We start from the raw sequence: 20,020 nt of genomic DNA, 5'->3' as shown, positions 1-20,020 counted from the left end.
GCTTTCTTATTCTTTATCAAAACATAAACTCTAAATCTCTCCATAACGTTGAATATCATGTCACTGGTAACTGGCCTTATTATCTTTGAGACATGCTGAAATTTTCAAACACTCAAATAATTGCTATTTAATATCATTATAAATTATGATATATTAACCCTCACTGAAAGAAAACTCAGTATCTTAAACATGAAAATGCACCATATTAAAACTAACCCTATAAACCCTAACTCTATGAATTCTGAAATAGTGGGATTAGGAACTTTATTTCCAAGGAAACCACTCTCCTTTTTCAACCAGAGGCTTCATCACTGCAAACCTTTCCTCTCAACAACCCAGTGATTTGAGAGGAGAACATATTATTTCAATTTTAAAGAAGATCAACTGTATACCAGTAAATATGAAGTGACTGCTCCAAGGTCTCAAAGCTAATGATCATCAGGGACAATACTCTAACATTGGATGTCAAACTCTAAAACCAGGGATCTTTGCACTATACCAGCCCACCTCTCATGAGAACAGACAGCAGCTTAATCATTTAATTTAACCCTCTCATCATCTGAGGAACTAAGGTCAAAAAAAGTGATTTGTCTAAGGTCACCAAAAACAGAACCCAGGTCTTGGAACTCCCATTTATAGTATCCTATGCCATACATCTGACTAGAGGAGTTTGCTTCCATTTAATGTGGTCTATTTCCTGCCCTCTTCCACTGATAGTCATTTTTTCTCCTTTTCCCAATTCTTCCTCCTCAGTAATGCTAACTTTTATATGGAATTTAACATATCTTTATTTTATAAAATTATGTGAAGGGGGGGGCGAGAGAAGTGTTTACATTTCATGTGCTTAAAAACCAGTAATAACCCCAAACCCAACCGAAAATCAAAACAAAATGCCTTATTTCTAAGGGGCCTTAAGCGATTTTTTTTAGGCAAGTCCTTTAACCTCTTAATAAACAAGTATTGTGTCAAATACAAGGATACAAAAAGGCTGCTGAATGCCCTCATCGTGGCATTGAAATGAATTAAGGCTAGGCTGGGGGAATGCTGGCAGGGTCTACTGAGTAAGAGGCCCAGAAAGAGCTTTTGGCTCCTATCTGAGGCATCGCTTGCCCGTGTACAAAGAAAGAGGCTCACCACAGCAAATTGGGCACTAAGTACTGAATCCTTTGGTGATGTTAATTCAGGAAACAAAGAAAATTGGACCTTGGTCCTCTAGTACCCTCCCCTTTTGCTTCTGTAGCGATTTAAGTCAAATTAAGGAAAAGGGAACCAAGGTGTTAAAAATTGCATAGCTGTTAGACCAAGTATAACTACTAATTTAGCTGTTGGCACCCTAAATGTGCAATATTTGTTTAAATATGTTTAAATTTGTTTTAAAGGCCAACAAATTGATATACAACTGGAAGAATGAAAATGTATTAATACTGATATTCTAAGAAAAGAGAAGATATAAAGGAAAAGCAACAAAATGGAAGGACAACTCAGATTGTCTTTACAGAGGAGAATGAAGAAGTTGGCAAAGCTGGTTCCATCACACAACCAAAAAATTTCATGGGATACTTGTTCATCTGATCATCTTGCTTTGCAAGAGAATCATTTGACTATTTAAGATATAAGCAATATAAGCAATAATACACTGCTGAGGACGAAATAGACAAATCCTACAAAGATTCTGCCATGGTCCTCCAAACTAAGTCTATATATAATTTGATGCACAATGACTTCAAAGCAAAAACAGGCATGAGAAGACAGTGAAGAATGCACTGAAAAAGAAGATTCTATGATTTGGGATTAAGAAATCAAAGAGGTTGGATAGAGCACCAGCCCTGGAATCAGGAGGACCTGATTTCAAATCTGAGCTCAGACACATAACACTTACTAGCTGTGTGATTCTGGGCAAGTCACTTAACCCCAAGCCTCACCAAAAGAAAAAAAAAAGTAAATGAAAAAGAGGGGCAGCTAGGTGGCTCAGTGGATAGAAGATCAGCCCTGGATTCAGGAGGATCCGAGTTCAAATCCAGCTCAGACACATAAACATAATACTTACTAGCTGTGTGACCCTGGGCAAGTCACTTAAGCCCACTGCTTAGCCCCCCCCCCAAAAAAAAAGAACATGCAGGCTTTTGTAAAAAAATCTTTATAGCAGAGCATAGTCGAGGAAAGGACTGAAAGTAGTGTTTCTCAAAGTGGGGTCCTTGAAACTCTATCAGGGAGGCCATGAGGTCAAAATCAACTTCATAATAATATTAAGACATTTTAATTTCTAATACAGTGTATATCAACAGAAGAAACCCACATAAACAAAAGCACTAGCGCTCTCTTTCTTTTTTGGGGGGTGGGGGTGGGGGAGGGTGTCCTTCAATAATTTCTAAAAGTGTAAAAGAATCCTAAGACCAAAAAACACTTGAGAACTGTTGGAGCAGAGAATATAATAAGAACCTATTGTATCTATTATGAGTTGATATCACAGACCCATTGCAGTCTTCAATTATACATCCGGTGCCATATTTTCTGAAGCCCCAAAGCAAGACACATAACTGGCCAAAGGACATTCCTTTCGCACAGTCTTTTAAAAACGTTTTCCCTTAAAATTATGTCTATTTTGGAAAGACGGGTCTGCTGGAAGCAATGTAAATAAGACATGGCTTGTGCCTTTCAAGGAGCTTATTACATTCTAGAATGGAAGTTAAGTCATGGAATCAAAGAGATAACATATGTGAGAATGTGGTGTCCTAAGAGTAATATGAACAAAGCACACTTAAGGAGTTCAGAACACTTTTCACATGGGGACCAGGAAGAGTTCTGGAGAGAAGCAGCAGTAACTGAGCTGAGTGCTTAGAACTATTTGGATTTCAGTAAGATCCGATGGCGTGAGAAGGCTTTCTAGGTCAAAAATATACAGTAAAGGCACAAACATAAAAGAAAAAACTGGAGGGCCTCTGCAAGAGTGCCTGCAATGGAATATCACCTTTGTTCAGTAGCTTAATCACAAAGGCGAGACACTGAAGGTTTCTGAGAGCAGAGAAAAAAGTATCACCTTGGAAAGAACAATCTGAGTGGTATGCTGGGTCATCAGATCACAGATTTACAGGTGTAAGAGAGCTGAGAGTTCATCTATCTAGTCTGCCACACTCATTTTCCAGGTGAGGAAAATTAGGTGCAGCAGAGCAGAGAAGTGACTTGCTCAACACTATACAGGCACAAAGTGGCAGAGGCAGGATGTGACCCCAGATTCTCAGCCAGCCAATCCAATGTGTCTCTGTACCATGCCACCAGCAGGTATAGATTGGGGGGAAGCATAACTGAAGAGTAGGAGACCAGTGAGTAGAACATTAAAATAACAGATTATATATTCAAAAATACAAAAATATAACTTGCTTCTTTATCTCAACACAGGTAAATAGCTTACCTGGGTCAACAAGAGCTTTGTTAAATATTTCTTTTAGTTTCCTACTCTTGACGTTTCTTCCTTGAGCAAGATTTCGATACATCTCATAGCCGATAATCATGACACCCCCATCTTCCTGCCACCTTTGCAGCATGTAGCTTCTCTCCTGAGGGCGTTTCACAGTTGCTAATTCTGAGACCTTCCATGGGAGTGAAGGAGGAGGACAAAACGGATTTTTAAAAAGATATTTTTAAAAATAAATGAAAAAAATTTTCATTGTGACATCCCATAACTTTTAAGTTACAGCACTATAAATGGTCATTTCTTTTCAACAGCCTTCACCTTCACAACTGACAAACACCTGATCCTACTGACAACCCCTTCTGCTGGATATTCTCTCCTCATTCTCAAGCCTGTCTTATCACACCCAGTTCTTTCACTGGTTCATACCTCCCAAGATTCTGCACTAAGCCTTCTCACCTCTCTTTGCTTTCTTCACCTTGGTTATCTGCTCTACTCAGTGTTTTGAAATGTCAACTCTACAGATTTCTCCCAAATCTATCTCTATCCCCATTTTCTTCTTTGAAAGTACTTCCCACAAATACATCAATTTCACTCATCACCTTCCCTTCAGCCCCTCCATTCCAATTTTCTTATTGCCTTAATGTGTCAGGCTCCTAGTCACGTCTACTCAAAATTTCAGTCATTTTGGATTCTTTACTCATACTAAAAATCCATACAGATGCTAATCTTGTAAGTTTTACCTATTCATCATCTCCTGTTGTTCCTCCTTCTCTATTCACAATACTACCTCTCCCTCTCCACCCCACTGCCCCAGCATTGCTCCTATAAATAACTGTAAGATAACATCAATAGCAACTGAAGGGTTTCTTTTTTTGGAGGGGGGGGGCTATGGAGTGATAAGGTCATCTTTTGGAAGAGAAATGAGGAAGGATGGTCAGAGAAGAGGCCTTCTAGTCCAACCCAACAATGAATCATGAATACCACCTACAGTAGCTACAATTGCAAATTGTGATAAAATGTACCTCAAGCTTCTCCTCATCGTCTAATCCATCTTGCCATTTTTCAAATTCATTCATCCAGTTCAAAGCAGTGTTAAGGGGACATACCACCAGAGCTGTACTAAAATCCAATTTGTCACACAGCAAAACTGTATGAAGAAAACTCACCACCTACAAAGGAAAACATTTACAATATTTCTTTAAATTCACAAAAATTATTAGAAATCAATACTGTTGAAAATCCTTATTTTTTTTTTCTTAAGCAGCCAAAAAAGTTTTAAGACATGTAATAATAATTCAATTTGTATAGCAGTCTACAATTTTAAAGCATAAATCAGAAACATAATGATTCTTAAGGGAGATGAGGTAGGAAACAATTTCTTCACTGGAAGAGATTACCAATAAATATCATGGCAGGAACAGATAGTGGTAAGCATACAACCTATCATCACTTCCAAATACATGATGAGAGTCAAAGAGTCAAAGTCATCTCTGTAATCGCAGAACATTGCTGCAAAATTACATGGGATCCCAATAACTATAAAGGAACAGGATTTCTCCCAGCTAACATTATGAAAGGGTTCTGTGAAAACTACAACATGATAGGCTCTCATAGGGGGCAGTTAGTTCCATAGGACAATGGAACGATAATGTAATTACAAGTATACTAACAAGCCTGAGCTGTCAGTCACTGGCTATCTGCTCTCAACCTGAAGTGGTTTTCCACAGGTTTCGTAGAGGGAGAGGATTTGGGTAATACTGTATTAAAGATATTACTAAAGGACAATGATCAAGGAAGTGTTATGCATAGTATGCCTGTAATGCAGTATTCATCCATTTTTTAAAATGCCCTATGGGGGCTATGAATACATGTGTGCTTACTTCATTTTGGAATAAAAAAATACACACACACACACACACACACGGTAATGAGAGTTACCAATTCTAGAATATTTGAAATAAGCACATTGTGTATCTATTTTTTTGCAAGACGAAAAATGCAGAAGTACTGATAGAGTTCCAATGACTGTGTAAGCATGTGAATGTATGTCTACATATATATATATGCATGTGTATATAGATTCAACTGCATATTTATCTTCCAAAACTAAAACTATAAGAGATCATTATCTTCACAAGTGCCCACTTAGCTCTTCATATTTGTTACCTCCTACCTGTAATGTCTTTCCCAGACCCATGCAGTGGGCAAGAATGCATCCTGAACCTGCAGATTTCTTGGTTTTACTCACAGACTCACAACAGCAATCCCACATGAACTGAACACCTAAATAAAATATTTTAAATTAGAAGCTCAGCATATGACTGCTTCAAGACAAAAATTAGGGTATCAAAAATAGATGAAGTAAAGAACTCATATTTCATTTAGAATCAACTAGCAATAACATAAAAAGTACAGGTACAGAAAAATCAATCTTTGGTCACTAATCAAAATCTCTATCTCTGAGCCACAAAAGTCCCTGGGGAAAACAATTCAGATGACTATATGAACTCTGTAGACTCTTTCCAGGTCTCAATCTACAATCTTAAATATAACTGTCTACAACCTAAGAGGGTGAGATTCTATATTCTATAGAAAAAGACCAGTATAGCCAAGTGTTATGAATTAAATTTGTATTTACTTTAACAGCAATATTTCAGGTTAATGGGAGGTGCACAAACCTGGAGGTGTCAAGAGTAACATAAGTTCTCATGAATAAAAGTACGTAATGACCCATGTAGGGTAAGAGTAAATAGTCAAAACTGCAAATTGTAAATTTTTGAATAAACAGAGATTTCTACACTTTTAAAGTTAAGTACATCTATTTTGAGAGATAAGTGAACAAGAAGCATTAAAACATACATTGGATTTTCTTACCATCTACTTGATGGGGTTTTAATTTGGTCACCATGTTCCTGTGAACCTGTACTAAAGGTTCTTTGGTTTCTTCATCTTCATCTAAAACCAATTTTGTTGTAATTGGACATTTAATAGGTGAAGCATCTTCAATTTCTATCACCTGAATGAGAAAGAAACATATATATAACTGCTCAAAGGAAGGCCTATTCCAGTCATGGGTAAGATTGAGGAGTTAAATCAGTTTAACAGTATACTGAATATGAAAGGAAAAAAGCAGGCTCAAATGTAATTAATAAAAACAAATTATTACTCTAAATATCACACTGTTTTGCCACTGGAGCATTCCTAGGCTTTGATGGACCAGCTGTCAATTCCCCCAATGACCTCCCCACCCCCCCAGTTAGAATGGAAGCTTCTCGAGAGAAGGGACTTGCTTATATTTGTATCCTCAGAACTGAGAACAGAACATAACACATAGTAAACATCTAAGGTATGCTTTACCTATCAGCCAAACACAGCATTCATATCTTAGGACATTTCTTGTCACTTCAAACTCAGTAAAAACTAAGAATGTGGCTTCTAAACATTTAATATCCATTGGAGTTCTTACATTGAGGAAAAGCCTAAGAGTGTCTAAAAAGAGCAAGGGAAGACTGAGGATCTCACTCATATTAAGTGGAGTGAACAGAGCAAATTCTACAGTGACCTAATGTTAGAGATACTTGGCCAAGGCAAAAGGGCAATGAACTGCAGGCTATGTAAGAGCTAGCTAGCTCGAACTAGTCTTCCTCAGAGAGGAAAAGAAGCTCAAAGAAGGCCTCAGCATGCTCTAAGTTCTAAGAGAACCAACAGTTCCCCTACAAAAAAAAGAAAGGCATTTAATGCGGTGGGAAAAAAGAGCATGAAGGGCTATAGTGCAGAAGAGAAATCTGTCTTGTCTTATTTGGCACAAGGGGTCGAGAGCTATCAACAATGTCTTGTAAAAGTTGTGGAGAGCCAGATCAAGGCTCAATGTAAAGAAAAACTCCACAATAATGAAAACACCACAACAGGGGAAAGGGTTGTCATGAGGGGTAGGAGGTCTCTCCATCAATGGAAGCCTTAAAGGAAAGGCTATGTGCTGGGTCTATCACAGAGATGAGTCTCATTCAGGGAAGAGTTGGACTAGCTGGCACCTGAGATTCGGGAAAACAATTAATGTACCATTCCAATCAAGTTTCTGAAAAAAAGTAAAAAAATAAGCTATTGACTCGGAGGCTTGGCCAAATCACAGCCACTATAAACTTCACTTGAACCCCTTCAAAAACCCAGAGGATGGCATCCAGAACTCTTAAGGTCCCTTCCAGACCAAGATTCTCTCTCTCTCTCTTTTTTTTAAATTTTTAGGCAATTGGGGTTAAGTGACTTGCCCAGGGTCACACAGCTAGTAAGTATCAAGTGTTTGGTCTGAGGCTAGATTTGAACTCAGGTCCTCCTGACTTCAGGGTCGGTGCTCTATCCACTGTGCCACCTAGCTGTCCCCAGACCAAGATTCTTGATTAGGATCTAAGCATTACTATACATTAATTACCTACCTCTCTTAATTTCTCTCTCTCTCGCTCTCTCTCGGCAATACGTTTTCTCCTCTCTTCTTCTTCTTTCAAGGCATTTTGAGTTTCAGTTCTCAGTTTGTCATCTTTCAGAATCTTTCGGATTTTCTTCCTACCTTTTCCAGGAGACTTGGAATCATCATTTTCATCTTCTTCTTCAGAATTACTCTTAAATGAAATGATCATAAATAACTATGAAATTCAATTGTTTATTATTGTACAGTATTATGCCCTACAGTTCTACTATTTAAGAAATTCAATCATTTTTACTACAAAATGACACAGTTGTCTAAAAACCCAAAACAGGAGAATGAACTTGGTGGCCCCAGTGAATGGCAAAACAAAAGCATTTTAAAATTTCCAAGTCTTATCTTTTTATCTGCCCAAGTGCCTAATGCAAAATACTGTATATCAGCATATGAGATTAATAAATACTTACTGAATCAATGAATGAAAGAAATCTCAATTTCTTCTGCAACTTATCTAAATCAAAGTATCTAAATCAAAGTTCTATAGTTTTGCAGATTCCTACCTTAAAAATATTATTTACCAATCAGCTATACTAAAAGGGGACTTTCCTCTTAGTGGAGAAAATGCTCTATCAATTATAATTAGAGCATTCCATGCATGTTTTATCACTTACCTTATTTTCACTTGAAGAATCCTCTTGAACCTTAATGCGCCGTCTTTTCTTCTTTTGTTTATAGCTCCGTTGATTTTCTTCCAGCTCTGCTTTCTTTGCTGATCTGAAAGGTTAAAAAAAATTCTTGCTGATTCAAAAAAATTATCTTGGAATATATGTGAGTTTAGCACATATCTCCATTTGGGCATGTGGCTAAAACAGTAAAAGAAGGAAGGAAGGGGTTTCATAACAAATGGATAATAACACTATTACATAACAGTAACCTAGAAAAAGGTTTATACAAATAGGCTAGCTACACAAACATAGATATGTGTGCAAAATCTTTCTGAGTCCTAGGATTTTACAATTGATTAAAACGTGTATATTGTGGATGGACATATGAATATAGTCTCTCCTTTATTGTCCCTTGCACAAATCCAGCTGCCTTCTTTTTCACTCCCATCAGTGCCCTTGCCTGAAATGCCCTTCTTTCTTTCCACAAAGGCACATTCACTCGAGTCATAAATGCATGGTCTAACATTCACCTCCTCAGAAAAGTCTTCTTGGACTAACAACTTTTCATTCATCATTGAACTGAAATTCACAGTGCAAGTGATAACTGTAGGTATTTAATAAGTGTCTGTTGAATAAATGTTGGGTTCCTTCTGTTCTTAGATATGCAGATGATGCATCATCATCATCAATGCACTTGTGCATGTTTCTGTAGTTTTCTCAAGTCTGTTTATCCCACCTCTGAGGCCAGGGCCAGAATTGTCTCATCATTTTGTATTCCCTATAAATGTTCTTCATGCCTAATGAAGATAACATAGCTAATTCTATATAAACATTCAGACTAAACAATGCAGGAACGTATATATAAATCTACTCTATAGCTAAAATGAGAACTGACAGCTCTTGACTCTTAATTGGTAAGAGCTACCAACAGTGGGAAAGAAATAATGCATGACTGTGACAATTTGAACACAACCAAGGTGGTTAGCGATGCTATTTATAGAACAACGGAAATCAGGAGGGAAAAAAGGAACAAACAACTTTGATTTTGAATACATTGAGTTTGATATAGCAGTACTTCCCCTAAATTTGATAGAAAAAATTATCATCTATTTGAAGACAAACTTTTATCCCTTTGGTTCCCAACTATTTGAAAGGGCCCAGATGTCTAAAAGGTTGTCCATGGGCTAAATGCCTCCTGAGCGATTCCCTGTCCTGTCTTTCTAGCCCACAGCATACAGTCCATCTGATAAACAACAGACATCTATAGACAGATATCACCTATCTATGTATCTATGTATCTGATGGGCTATATGCTAGGGGTTAGGAAGATGGGCAGTGTGTTAGCAGGTGTGAATCAATTACAAATTATAACTGAAACCCAAAGTCATTAATCATAATTAGATTCCTACAGCCCATGCTATTCTGATCAAAGAGACCACTATGAAAAAAACATAGTCAAGACATTATCTGAACTATGGTTTACGAGTCGTGCACCCCATAAAATCGAAGAGCAGAAAATATGAATGACAATTGAGATGTTTACACATAACAGAAAACCAAAACAGAGCAAAGAGAAGCTCTGAGTCATACCTTGTTCTAGGGCGCTGGTCATCTTCAGACTCACTCACTTCTTCACTTACCCCTGATTCTTGAAAATCAGTATCAACGGAATCTTCACTGCTCACTTGATAAAAATTAAAACACTGAATCATCAACTGTAATCAGACAGAAATGTAGCATAACCAATCCTTCAACAGCATCACATTGACAGAGAACATGATATAAAAATTGTAATTCTCTGGAGAAAAATGCAACTGTGAAGAAGGTGACAGCACCACAAATATTTATCATTTGTGGCCATAAAAATTAAAGAGATCTACATTAAAACACTACTAATGAGTTATGGAATTACTCCTCTTAGGACTCCTACCCTGAATAGATGATGGACTGAGTGAGTGCCAACTCAAGTAGCCCACTATAACGCTAGCCCCAGACCATAGGTCACATCCCCTCTAGCCATCCACTGCCCATGAAAACCATCTTACCAACTGCCTTGCTCTGGAGTATATATTTAACTATGAAAGGATATAAAAGCAGAGGGGAAAACTGCTGCAAAAAAAAAACAAGGTTGGAGCAAGTGTCTAGTAACAGTAACATTTCATGAATAGATCCACACAGTTTTATATTAATACGAGAAGAAAAGTTCAGAGTATTAAAAATAAACACATTATTAGTTTCAAGTATATAAGTTGGACAAGGCAAAAGTGGTTCTGAGTAGACATTCTTGATGTTAATAAAAATATTTTTAAAGTACTTGAATATAGTTTGCTTCCTTACTGAAGTAACACATTCCCCCCCCAAAATACTCATTATACTATTAATCTGTTTAACACATGGCTTTTTCTCAGAGCTAGGACAAAACTAAATTTAAGGCCAGGCACTTTCCAAATGCCTTCCTGAACTAAAAGTAGGATTTCTGAATGTTAATGAGACAAGTGAAAGACCATATCCCTTCAATCTTCCTCAAAACAAAACAAAAAACCTTCAAGGAAACCTAGGGTAGAACAGAGCACAGGAAAAAAAAAAGAGTAATAAGCTATCATTAAATAGCTTTGATATTTATTTCAAAGCTCACATATGGAAAACAGAACAATTTTCAAAAGAGACCTTTAAGTCCTATTTAGGATTCCTAAAATTCACAATTAGCAATACTAATGAAGTAGCATGAAGTAGAAAAATCCTTGCCTGGACTTGGAGACTTCAGTTTGTTCAAATACCACTTTTGGAATTGAGTAGCTGAATGACCCTGGTAAATCACTTAACTTTGGTGGGTCTCCGTTTCCTCCACTGACATTAGGCAAATCAGAGAAATAGTGTCTACCTCAGAGAGTGGCCACGGAGAACAAAAGGCAAAACATATGTAAAGCACTCTGCAAACCTTAAAGTAGTAGAGAAATAGTTATAGATTATCTATACTTAAATATAATCTATTTTAAATTAAAATTAAATTTGGAAGTCAAGAAAAAAAGTTGTGACTTTCCTGAAAAATGTGACTCACACTTACAAACTGGACTTCACAGTTCCTGACATAACTAAGAAAAAATGCGAAGTTAGGAGAGTAACGCTAGAGGAGCACAGCAAGAGAAACCAAATACACACGTATACCAAAATCTTTGAAAATGACTGGAATAGCAATGTAATTTTATAATTTAGTAAACTATTTGACTTTCCACAAAACTGTGAAGTATCTGGGTTTCCATCAGCACAGAACCTCCTCGTGTGGCAACTCCCAATACTAATCCAAATCTCAAGATGTTCTGACTTACCAGCTGAGTCTGAGAACGTTGCCTGAGGCCCATGGATGTTAGATGACTTGCCAGTCACAGAGCTGGTGTCAGAAGTAGGATATAAAGAACCTAGGTCTCTGATTCTAAGCCCAGCACTCTTAACCAGGACATAATATTATCTGTATTATTTAACCTTATGACAATATTTTTAAAAGTCATATTTTAAATCTGATTTCTAACCTTTTCTCCTATTTCTGCGTTTGGTTTCTTTCACCTCTTTGGGTCTTGACTTCTTTTCTTCTCCAGACTCTCCATCACTCACAGACAGTTTGTGCCGTAACAGTCTATGACGGTATCGAGGCTTCTTAGATTGTTCAGAGTCAGAATCAGTGTCAGAGTTGCCGTGCTCATCATTCTCATCTAAACAAGGAAAGGCAGATAAAAGAATATCTATTTTAAAGTTGTTGCTCTTTAAAATGCCACTGGTAAAAATTTTTTAAACAGTTATTTGACTAAGATTCCACTGAAATACCACATGACAAAAAAGAAATACGTATTTTCCGGGAGATCAGGGATAATTATTACTCTCTAATTATAAACTTCATATACATGTGGTATCACTATTGGGCAAACCACAAAATTTTAAAAATCAAAATTAATTTACAAAGCCATCACTTTATTAAAGATAATGAATAAAGGTGACACAATTAAAACAGGAAGATAAGTACACATGATGATAGCTGAATTTTAAATACCTTCTGCAAATTACCAAATCAACATATCCTATATTCTACCTTTTAGGGGCTCACTCTCATCGCCAGTGTTTTCTTCATTTTGCTTTACAATTCGTTTTTTAATTTTAGCTGGTTCTTCATCTGAAGATGCATCCTCATCGGAGGAAATATTAGCCTGGATTTCTTCTAAGAGCATCTTTTTGGCGATTCTTGAAAATAAGAAAACAAAACAAAACAAAACTATGTAGTCTATGGGTGAGAATGAAATGGAATCAAATAATTTGAATACCAGGAAAAAGGACTAAGAAAAATTATGCTAAGGGAAATTACATAAACAAGCACAACTGTACTAAAATATATATATTTTAATAAGCTAACTCATGGTTTAGAGAATATCAATTTAAAAAAAGTTTTAGAATGCTTTTAACAGTAAATATCTTCCAATTTAATACAATTCAATTACATATTGAAGAACTTGTCTGAACAAAATTCTCTATGTAATTAGGACATATTATAAACTGAAGCTCAATTTCCTTTTAATCCTTCTTCCTTATTCCATCATGACATCCTAACAACTGAAAAGGTGAACAGGCTAACCAGACAAAACACTTGTAAAAATGGTAGGACATTTCTCCACCTGAACAAATGAGGAAATTAATAAGCAATAAAGTAGAAGTCTCTGCTAATAGGTGTTTTTAAAGAGTCAACATAACATAGACCAGTTCTCCAAGGTGAAAAACAAACCATTTTTAAACTTGGTCAAGCCATCATCAACAAGCATTTTTTAAAAGGCTCATTATGTGTCAGGCACTATGCTACATGCTGGTGATAAAAATACAAGGAATGACCAGACAGCTCATTAGGTTCTCTCTTAAGACTGTGAGTTACAGAGAAGCTGCTGATCTGTAGTATTCAAAGGGAGTTTCCAAATCAGAGAATTCCTAACACCAATCAAGTCAAAAGTCAAGTCAAAAGTCAAGACCAAAACAAATGCAGGGTGTGTGTGTGTGTGTGTGTGTGTGTGTGTGTGTGTGTGTGTGTGTGTGTGTGTGTGTGTGTGTTTCAGAATCTTTGATACCCAAGTACTCAGCACACAAACTTCATGCTTTAACAACCATAAATATGTTAAACCAACTACATTTAAATATCACAAACCAGAAAACAGACAAAAGATATTTACACACATATATTCTAAGAACCCTTAAGGTTCTTAAGCCAGGAAATAGCGTTTTGGATTTTTATTAAAACTTGGTGTAACAGATTACCATTTTGACTAAAAATTGGGAAGATCTGAAGAAGCCAAATGTCCAAAACAACTGAACAAATAAACAAACCACCATAAGCTCTAGACATACAAAGACCATATTCTTAGAACAATAGAATACTACAGCCAGTTAAATAACAAATGCCAGAAAGTAAAGTCATCAAACTATTTTGGTGTAAGCCAAAATGTTTCCATCTATGTGCACAAAGCAGAAACTCAAAGAACTCACAAGACATCACAATAAACGATCTGCACAAGCTCCAAAGTCACAAAAGGGGCAATCCTCCTCTAAGAAGATGCAAAGGTAGGATGATTCTATTACAGTCTGCAGTGGACCAAGAAGCACCACCAACGAAGGCTAAGTATCAACTGAAAGCTCACAACTGGGATTGTAAATTCTTCATTAGTCTGAGGTTTATGACCTTTACCCAAGCGTTGTTTCAATGCTCTTGGGATTGAGAGAAACATCTCAAAAAAAAAAAAAGAGGCAAAGGCAGAATACTTGTTCATTCCCATACATATTTATAATGAGGCTTGTGATTACTTTATCAACAAAAAGATAGACTAAAATTACTGAATGATTTCAAAACCATACCACCACTGATGGCTAAAACTAATCCTATGCTTACCTGAGACTTTACCTTGCTGAGAGGGTTGCTTTCCTGATCTAGGTTGGGTAGAATGAGACAACAAATAGAAATACTCTGACAGGCCTACGTAGTATCTTTCCTCTTTGAGAAGCTTCCATATTCCTCCCCACTCTGGCCCACAAAATCAGAAGGAAAAATATTTCCAATTCATATTGGTTCTATTTACTAATTTTAATAGCCAGCATATATACATTCTCTTAAAATTTGGCTTCCTAAGATGAAAACTTTAATGTGATATCAAAAGATACTAAACCTACTTAATTTATCCACTAGCTCCAGTTGAACAAAAATAAGGAAACCTAATGAACTAATTAGTTACAGGGTTACCATATTCATGTTCAAAATAACAGAAATTAGATCTGAGTAGCTTTTGGGAGCAACCTAATATAAGTAATAACCTAAGTTGCTTAACAAGTAGGAAACCAGGCAGCTAGGTGGTGCAGTGGAGCTCTGGCCTTGGAGTCAGGAAGACCTGAGGTCAAAGCCAGCATCAGACACATGATACTTACTAGCTGTGTGACCCTGGGCAAGTCACTAAACCCTGACTGCTTCACCAAAAAAGGTAGAAAACCAATGTCCTTCAGATGAGGGTCATGTTTTTCTTATATGAATAGGAATGAAGACTCCTCAGGCTTATTTGGTTAGTATGACCTTGCATTTATTAAAATGCCTTATGATGAGAAGGAGCTCACCTAAATAAAGAATATTGGCCCTGGAGTCAGAAGACTCCAAATTCAATTATCACCTCTGAAATTTACTCATTGTTTGACTTCGAACACGTCATTTAAGCTAACTGGACCTTAGTTTCCTGATCTATTAAGTTAGGGGACTGGCACAGATGACCCTTCAGGTCTCCTCCAGTTTTAAATCTATGATCATAAATCAGAAAACTATACATACAAGTGCCTTAAAGATACTAGGCACATGAAATGACTTTGACAAAAGCAATGAATGACTGAGTCTAAAATGTAAAGGAATAAGAAAATGCCAATACCAGTTTAGGGCAAGCCAGCTGCTTTAAAAACAGAGCTTAATTGGCATATCTTACAAAGATGGAATTTCATCTAGAAAACCAGAAAGACTTCAGAATGATCTTCAAAATAAAAAAGATGCTATTCATGAGATAGCAAGTGGTATCTCACCAGAAAGCCTACTGTAATATGTCATAAATCTGCCACCTTAGTCTGGAGTTTCAAGGTCAGCATTATCATTCAAGAAATCAGCCAAAAGGATGGTAAAGCATCACTTCCAGAGCTCACAGTTGGATCCATGCAATGGATGTATAGGCATGATCCCTAGTAGATTCTATTTAAAAATGTTCTTTCTTGAAGCTTTATAGGAAATTTCCAGAAAGTCATTGAGGTGACTATCACTAAAATCTCATTGTTCAAAGATTATGTCCAGGGTCAACTATACCATCCAAATTAGTAACAATTCTATCACAAGCTTTAAAAGCACAGGTTCTTCTATTTTTGTGGCAGCTAAACTTAGAAGTTCTGAAGAAATCCTGAAAGGGAGGGAAGGAGAAGGGAAAAAAGCAAAATAACATGGGGTAGGGTGTGGAGACAACAGCCCTTTTCCCCAAAAAACCAACATGAAGTGAAATGAAAAAGTACATAAAGAACAGCTAGAATACTAAGGACATCGATACCTTAACATAACCTCCCCGTTGGAATTAAACAAAGAAAAAACAGAACAACATGAAAGAACTGAGGCAAACAAAACAAAAACTATCAAGTACTGAGGAAAAGATAGGAAGGACAGCAAGAGATTTTGATCTAAAACAGAAAGTAAATGAGGGATGGTTGCTGTTATACACTTAAACAACCAGCAGGAAAACAAAACAAACAAACAAAAAAAGACCACAGGATAGGTTAAAACTCTAAGAATCTTAAATGTCAACAATTTTCATACTGGCAGAAGATCAAGAGAAGGGGTGATCAGTTGCCTCTTGGTAACTTTAGATGAAAAAGTCAAACCTGAGTGTTATAAGACTTCATGGCTAATAAGGATCTTACAGATCATCTAGACCAACCCCCTTAACAGAGGAAGAAGCTGAGGCCCAGAGAGGGGAAGTGACATATTTTGTTCAGTAGAGGAAGAGCTCAGCCTTGAAAATATTCTTTTAACTCTCAGTCTTGGGCTTATCCCACTATATCACACTTCCAACCAAACAGTATCTTTTCTAGAACACAAGGAAAGGGATGGATTTGCTACAGTCAAGGAAACAGTTAAGGATGTGAAACCAGTACAGTAGCAACAATACATTGATAAAAAAGGCAGCTCAGGCTTGATTTCTAAATTTGGAAAATAAAAGATGTTTAAAAGTTCAACAACATTTAAACCAGTGTTCTATTCCTAAATCATTGTACTAGCTGCCACTAGCTAAGTCTAAAATCTATGTCTTTGAAGCACTGAAAACAGGATTGAAATGAAGCACTAAGTAGAAATTACATTTTTGGAAGCTCAAGCAATTTCACTTTAATAACCACATAACTATTGAGAATTTAAAAAGAAGATTGCTTTCCATAGTTTTATATCCCAACTGTACTATAAAAACTTTACAGTTAAAATACAAAATTTTGGTTTTAGAAGTTACAGTAATCTCAACTATAGTATTTAATATCGAAAAGGACATGAAACCTAAAAATGTATGTATTATATACATCATGGTATATGTTACAAGTTATCTAAGTCAAAACTCTCTACTAGTAGGAAAAATAAATCTGCAAGAATAGAGCTATCTTCACATACCTCTCAAACAGTAGAGTGTAAATTCAATTAATGAACAAGCATTTAGAAAACACCTATTATGTGCTGGATACTGTGCTAGGCACTGGGGACACAAAGAAAAAATGAAATAATCTCTGCTCTCAGAAGCTTACATTCTGTCTGGGGAAACATGTATACATAAGTACACACATAAAATATGAGTAATTTCAGGAGGAAACACTGGAAGGAGAAGGGAACAAAGGGAGTGAAAATCTGGAAAGGTTTCACTTAAAGCTTGAACTGAGCGTTGAAGGTAACTAGGGATTTGAAAAGGTAGTGGGGATGAGAAAGTACATTCCAGGAACGGGGGATACAATGGTCAAAGCCATGGGGATTGGAGGCAGAATGTTATGAATGAGGCACACCTAGAAGGCAACTTTGGTTAAACCATAATGTACACGAAGGGTACAAATAAGGCTGGAAAGTTAGGCTGGATCTAGGTTATTAAGGGAGTTAAAGGCGAAACACAGGAGTTTGCATTTGATCCTGGAGGAAATAGGAAGTCACTGGAGTCTGATAAACTGGAGACGATCAGTTTAAATTTGTACTTTAGGAATATCACTTTGGCAGCTATGTGAAGGATGGATTGGAGATAAGAGTCACTGGAGGGAGGGAATCCAATTAGGAGACTATTTCAATAATCCAGAATAAAGGTGATAGGAGCCTGAATCAGGGTGATTGCAAAGTGGGTGGAGAGCTGGACATGAATGTGAATGATGTTGGCAAGGTAGAATTGACAAGACCTGGAAAATAATTGGATATATGCTGTGAAGAAGAGTAAAGGGTGAAGAGTAAAGCGTGAGAACTTAGATATCAGGAAAGATGGTGGTGCAGTCAAGAGAAATAAGAAATTTAGAACTGTGTGTTGGGGGCACAAAGAGGGTGGGGGTGGGGGTGTCATAATATATTCTATTGTGGACATGTAGAGTTTGAGATGGCTGTGGGACATCTAGTTGGAAATGTCCAAAGATAGATGGTGATGTGGAACCAGAGCTCATGAAAAAGAGCTGAATACAGAAATCTGGGACTCACTTGCATAAAGATAACTGATCCAATGGGAGCTGACAAAGATTCCCACGGAACCACTTAGAGATCAAAAGAAGCAATTTTTTATGACCTATATTACCAATCCCATACTATATGCAATGTTCACTGAAAGTGTTCATCCGACTTCATGGTTAGATGATTATTTCAACATCATTGGTATAAGGGAGCTCACTGTATTTATCATATAATGTAGTTCCTGCCAGAAATCTAAGACTTTGCAAAATCAATCACCAACAGATTCAATGCCAATACGAGAATTCCATAAAGGGCCTATATACTGCTCTTTCTTAAGCTTTAGAAGTTCACGTCTTGAAACGACAAAAATGTATTCTGATTTGGGTATATCTATACTTTATGAGTGTTCGGAAATATCTGACAAGTTTTTTTTCTTTTAAAAACAGGGTTACTGAATTTCTTCTTCCCGTAAAGTCAATAAAAATAATTAAGATCCCTTGCTAAATTGAATTTGATAAATAACCATTTGAAATTAATTAGAAAAACTAATTGTTCTGCAATATTATATATACTAATCAAGAAGGCTTTTAATTGTGTTTTCCTTATTCTTTTCTGGAAAGGGCACTGGGAAAACAATAATCAATGACTAAGACAAAAAACTATGAGTGGAAAAAAGTAATGAGTCATATTCAAAATCAGAGGATCCGATATTTTCAAGTATTCATCTACTAGCAAGCTATTTCTCATACTTGATATGATATGATATCTCAAAAAAGCGATGTGTATGTACTCCAAGATACTGGAATGATTAGTTTTAAAAAGGTAAAAATCACATTAAACTATAGAGAGTAAATCAAGAAATGTGGCTACATAAAATTAAAGAACAGATCACCAATCTTTACTAGGACAGTTGATTACTGACAAGTAAAAATTTAGATCTAATTTAAACAAATTCCATATTTCATTTTGCAAGGTTGGGGTTTAAGACAAAATGTAAAAAAGTACACAATCTTCAGAATGACAGATAACTTCATTATACCATGAATTTCCAACCTTTTAAAATTTTTCTGAAAATACTAAGCTGGGTAGAGGAGGGAGATCTACGCTAACAGTGATTTGTCTGAGTCAGTCAGAGAAGGAGTACTAAGTAGCCAGTTACCTTCCTGTAACAAGAAGAAAAAGGGTGTGGCACTGGGAGGTTTAGATCAACATTTATTAAGTGCCTGCTATGTGCCAGGCTGTGCTACATGCCATCTAGACTAGGACCTCCTGAGTTTTACTAATAGTTAATCAGATACTTACCTGAATCTTAAAGAATCAGAGCTCATTTTAAGAATCTTGATTTTTGTCACTCTAAAAATAGGCCAGGTACTCAAAAATTTTACTCAGAGACGAGTAAATAACAGATTTATCTGCGGAAAAAACGAATCAGGTTCCCCACGTACAGGGAAACAAGACAGATCTGATAGATAAAAATGACTAGAACCACCATGAATAATTTTCACAAAGGGAAAAAAATTGGTACCCTTCATAAATGACTACAGATTAACCAAGTGTATAGAGAATATGAATACCTGATAAAGTATCCAAAGGAGAAGCTCAACAATTTTACTATTTAAGGGATTTTAGATTTACTCACATCTTTAATGTTTATGAAAATCAGATGCAAATTTACCAAAATATCTTCATTAAAATGAACAATTCCAGGAGAATCCAATGTCTTCACAAAGCACTGCTGGGGCCACTAAGTAGAGACCATCATCAGAAACCCCTTCTTATCCCAAAATATGAAAACTGCTACCAATTTAAAAAACAAA

The 20,020-nt window shown here is 36.4% G+C and overlaps 1 protein-coding gene across 8 annotated transcripts in view; it reads right to left on the bottom strand.

Moving 5' to 3' along the window:
- ATRX (ATRX chromatin remodeler) overlaps window positions 1–20,020 on the bottom strand; it is a 209,273-nt gene that overhangs the window by 82,178 nt on the left and 107,075 nt on the right. For all 8 annotated transcript variants that reach the window (XR_013483696.1, XM_020964560.2, XM_020964563.2 and 5 more), the window contains 9 exons: window positions 12,576–12,724; window positions 12,022–12,201; window positions 10,085–10,178; window positions 8,501–8,603; window positions 7,843–8,025; window positions 6,287–6,428; window positions 5,586–5,695; window positions 4,435–4,581; window positions 3,410–3,587 (listed from right to left, as the gene is read on the bottom strand). Coding sequence is in view for 7 of the 8 variants with exons in the window: in XM_020964560.2 (XP_020820219.1) it covers window positions 3,410–3,587; window positions 4,435–4,581; window positions 5,586–5,695; window positions 6,287–6,428; window positions 7,843–8,025; window positions 8,501–8,603; window positions 10,085–10,178; window positions 12,022–12,201; window positions 12,576–12,724 (1,286 nt within the window). In the remaining variant the exon portion in view is untranslated. The remainder of the gene's footprint in view (window positions 1–3,409; window positions 3,588–4,434; window positions 4,582–5,585; window positions 5,696–6,286; window positions 6,429–7,842; window positions 8,026–8,500; window positions 8,604–10,084; window positions 10,179–12,021; window positions 12,202–12,575; window positions 12,725–20,020) is intronic.

Source organism: Phascolarctos cinereus, unplaced genomic scaffold (genome assembly GCF_003287225.1).
Source record: "Phascolarctos cinereus isolate Bilbo 61053 unplaced genomic scaffold, phaCin_HiC Scaffold_8;HRSCAF=390, whole genome shotgun sequence".
NCBI lineage: Eukaryota > Metazoa > Chordata > Mammalia > Diprotodontia > Phascolarctidae > Phascolarctos > Phascolarctos cinereus.
This window is presented reverse-complemented; position numbering and strand designations above follow the sequence as displayed.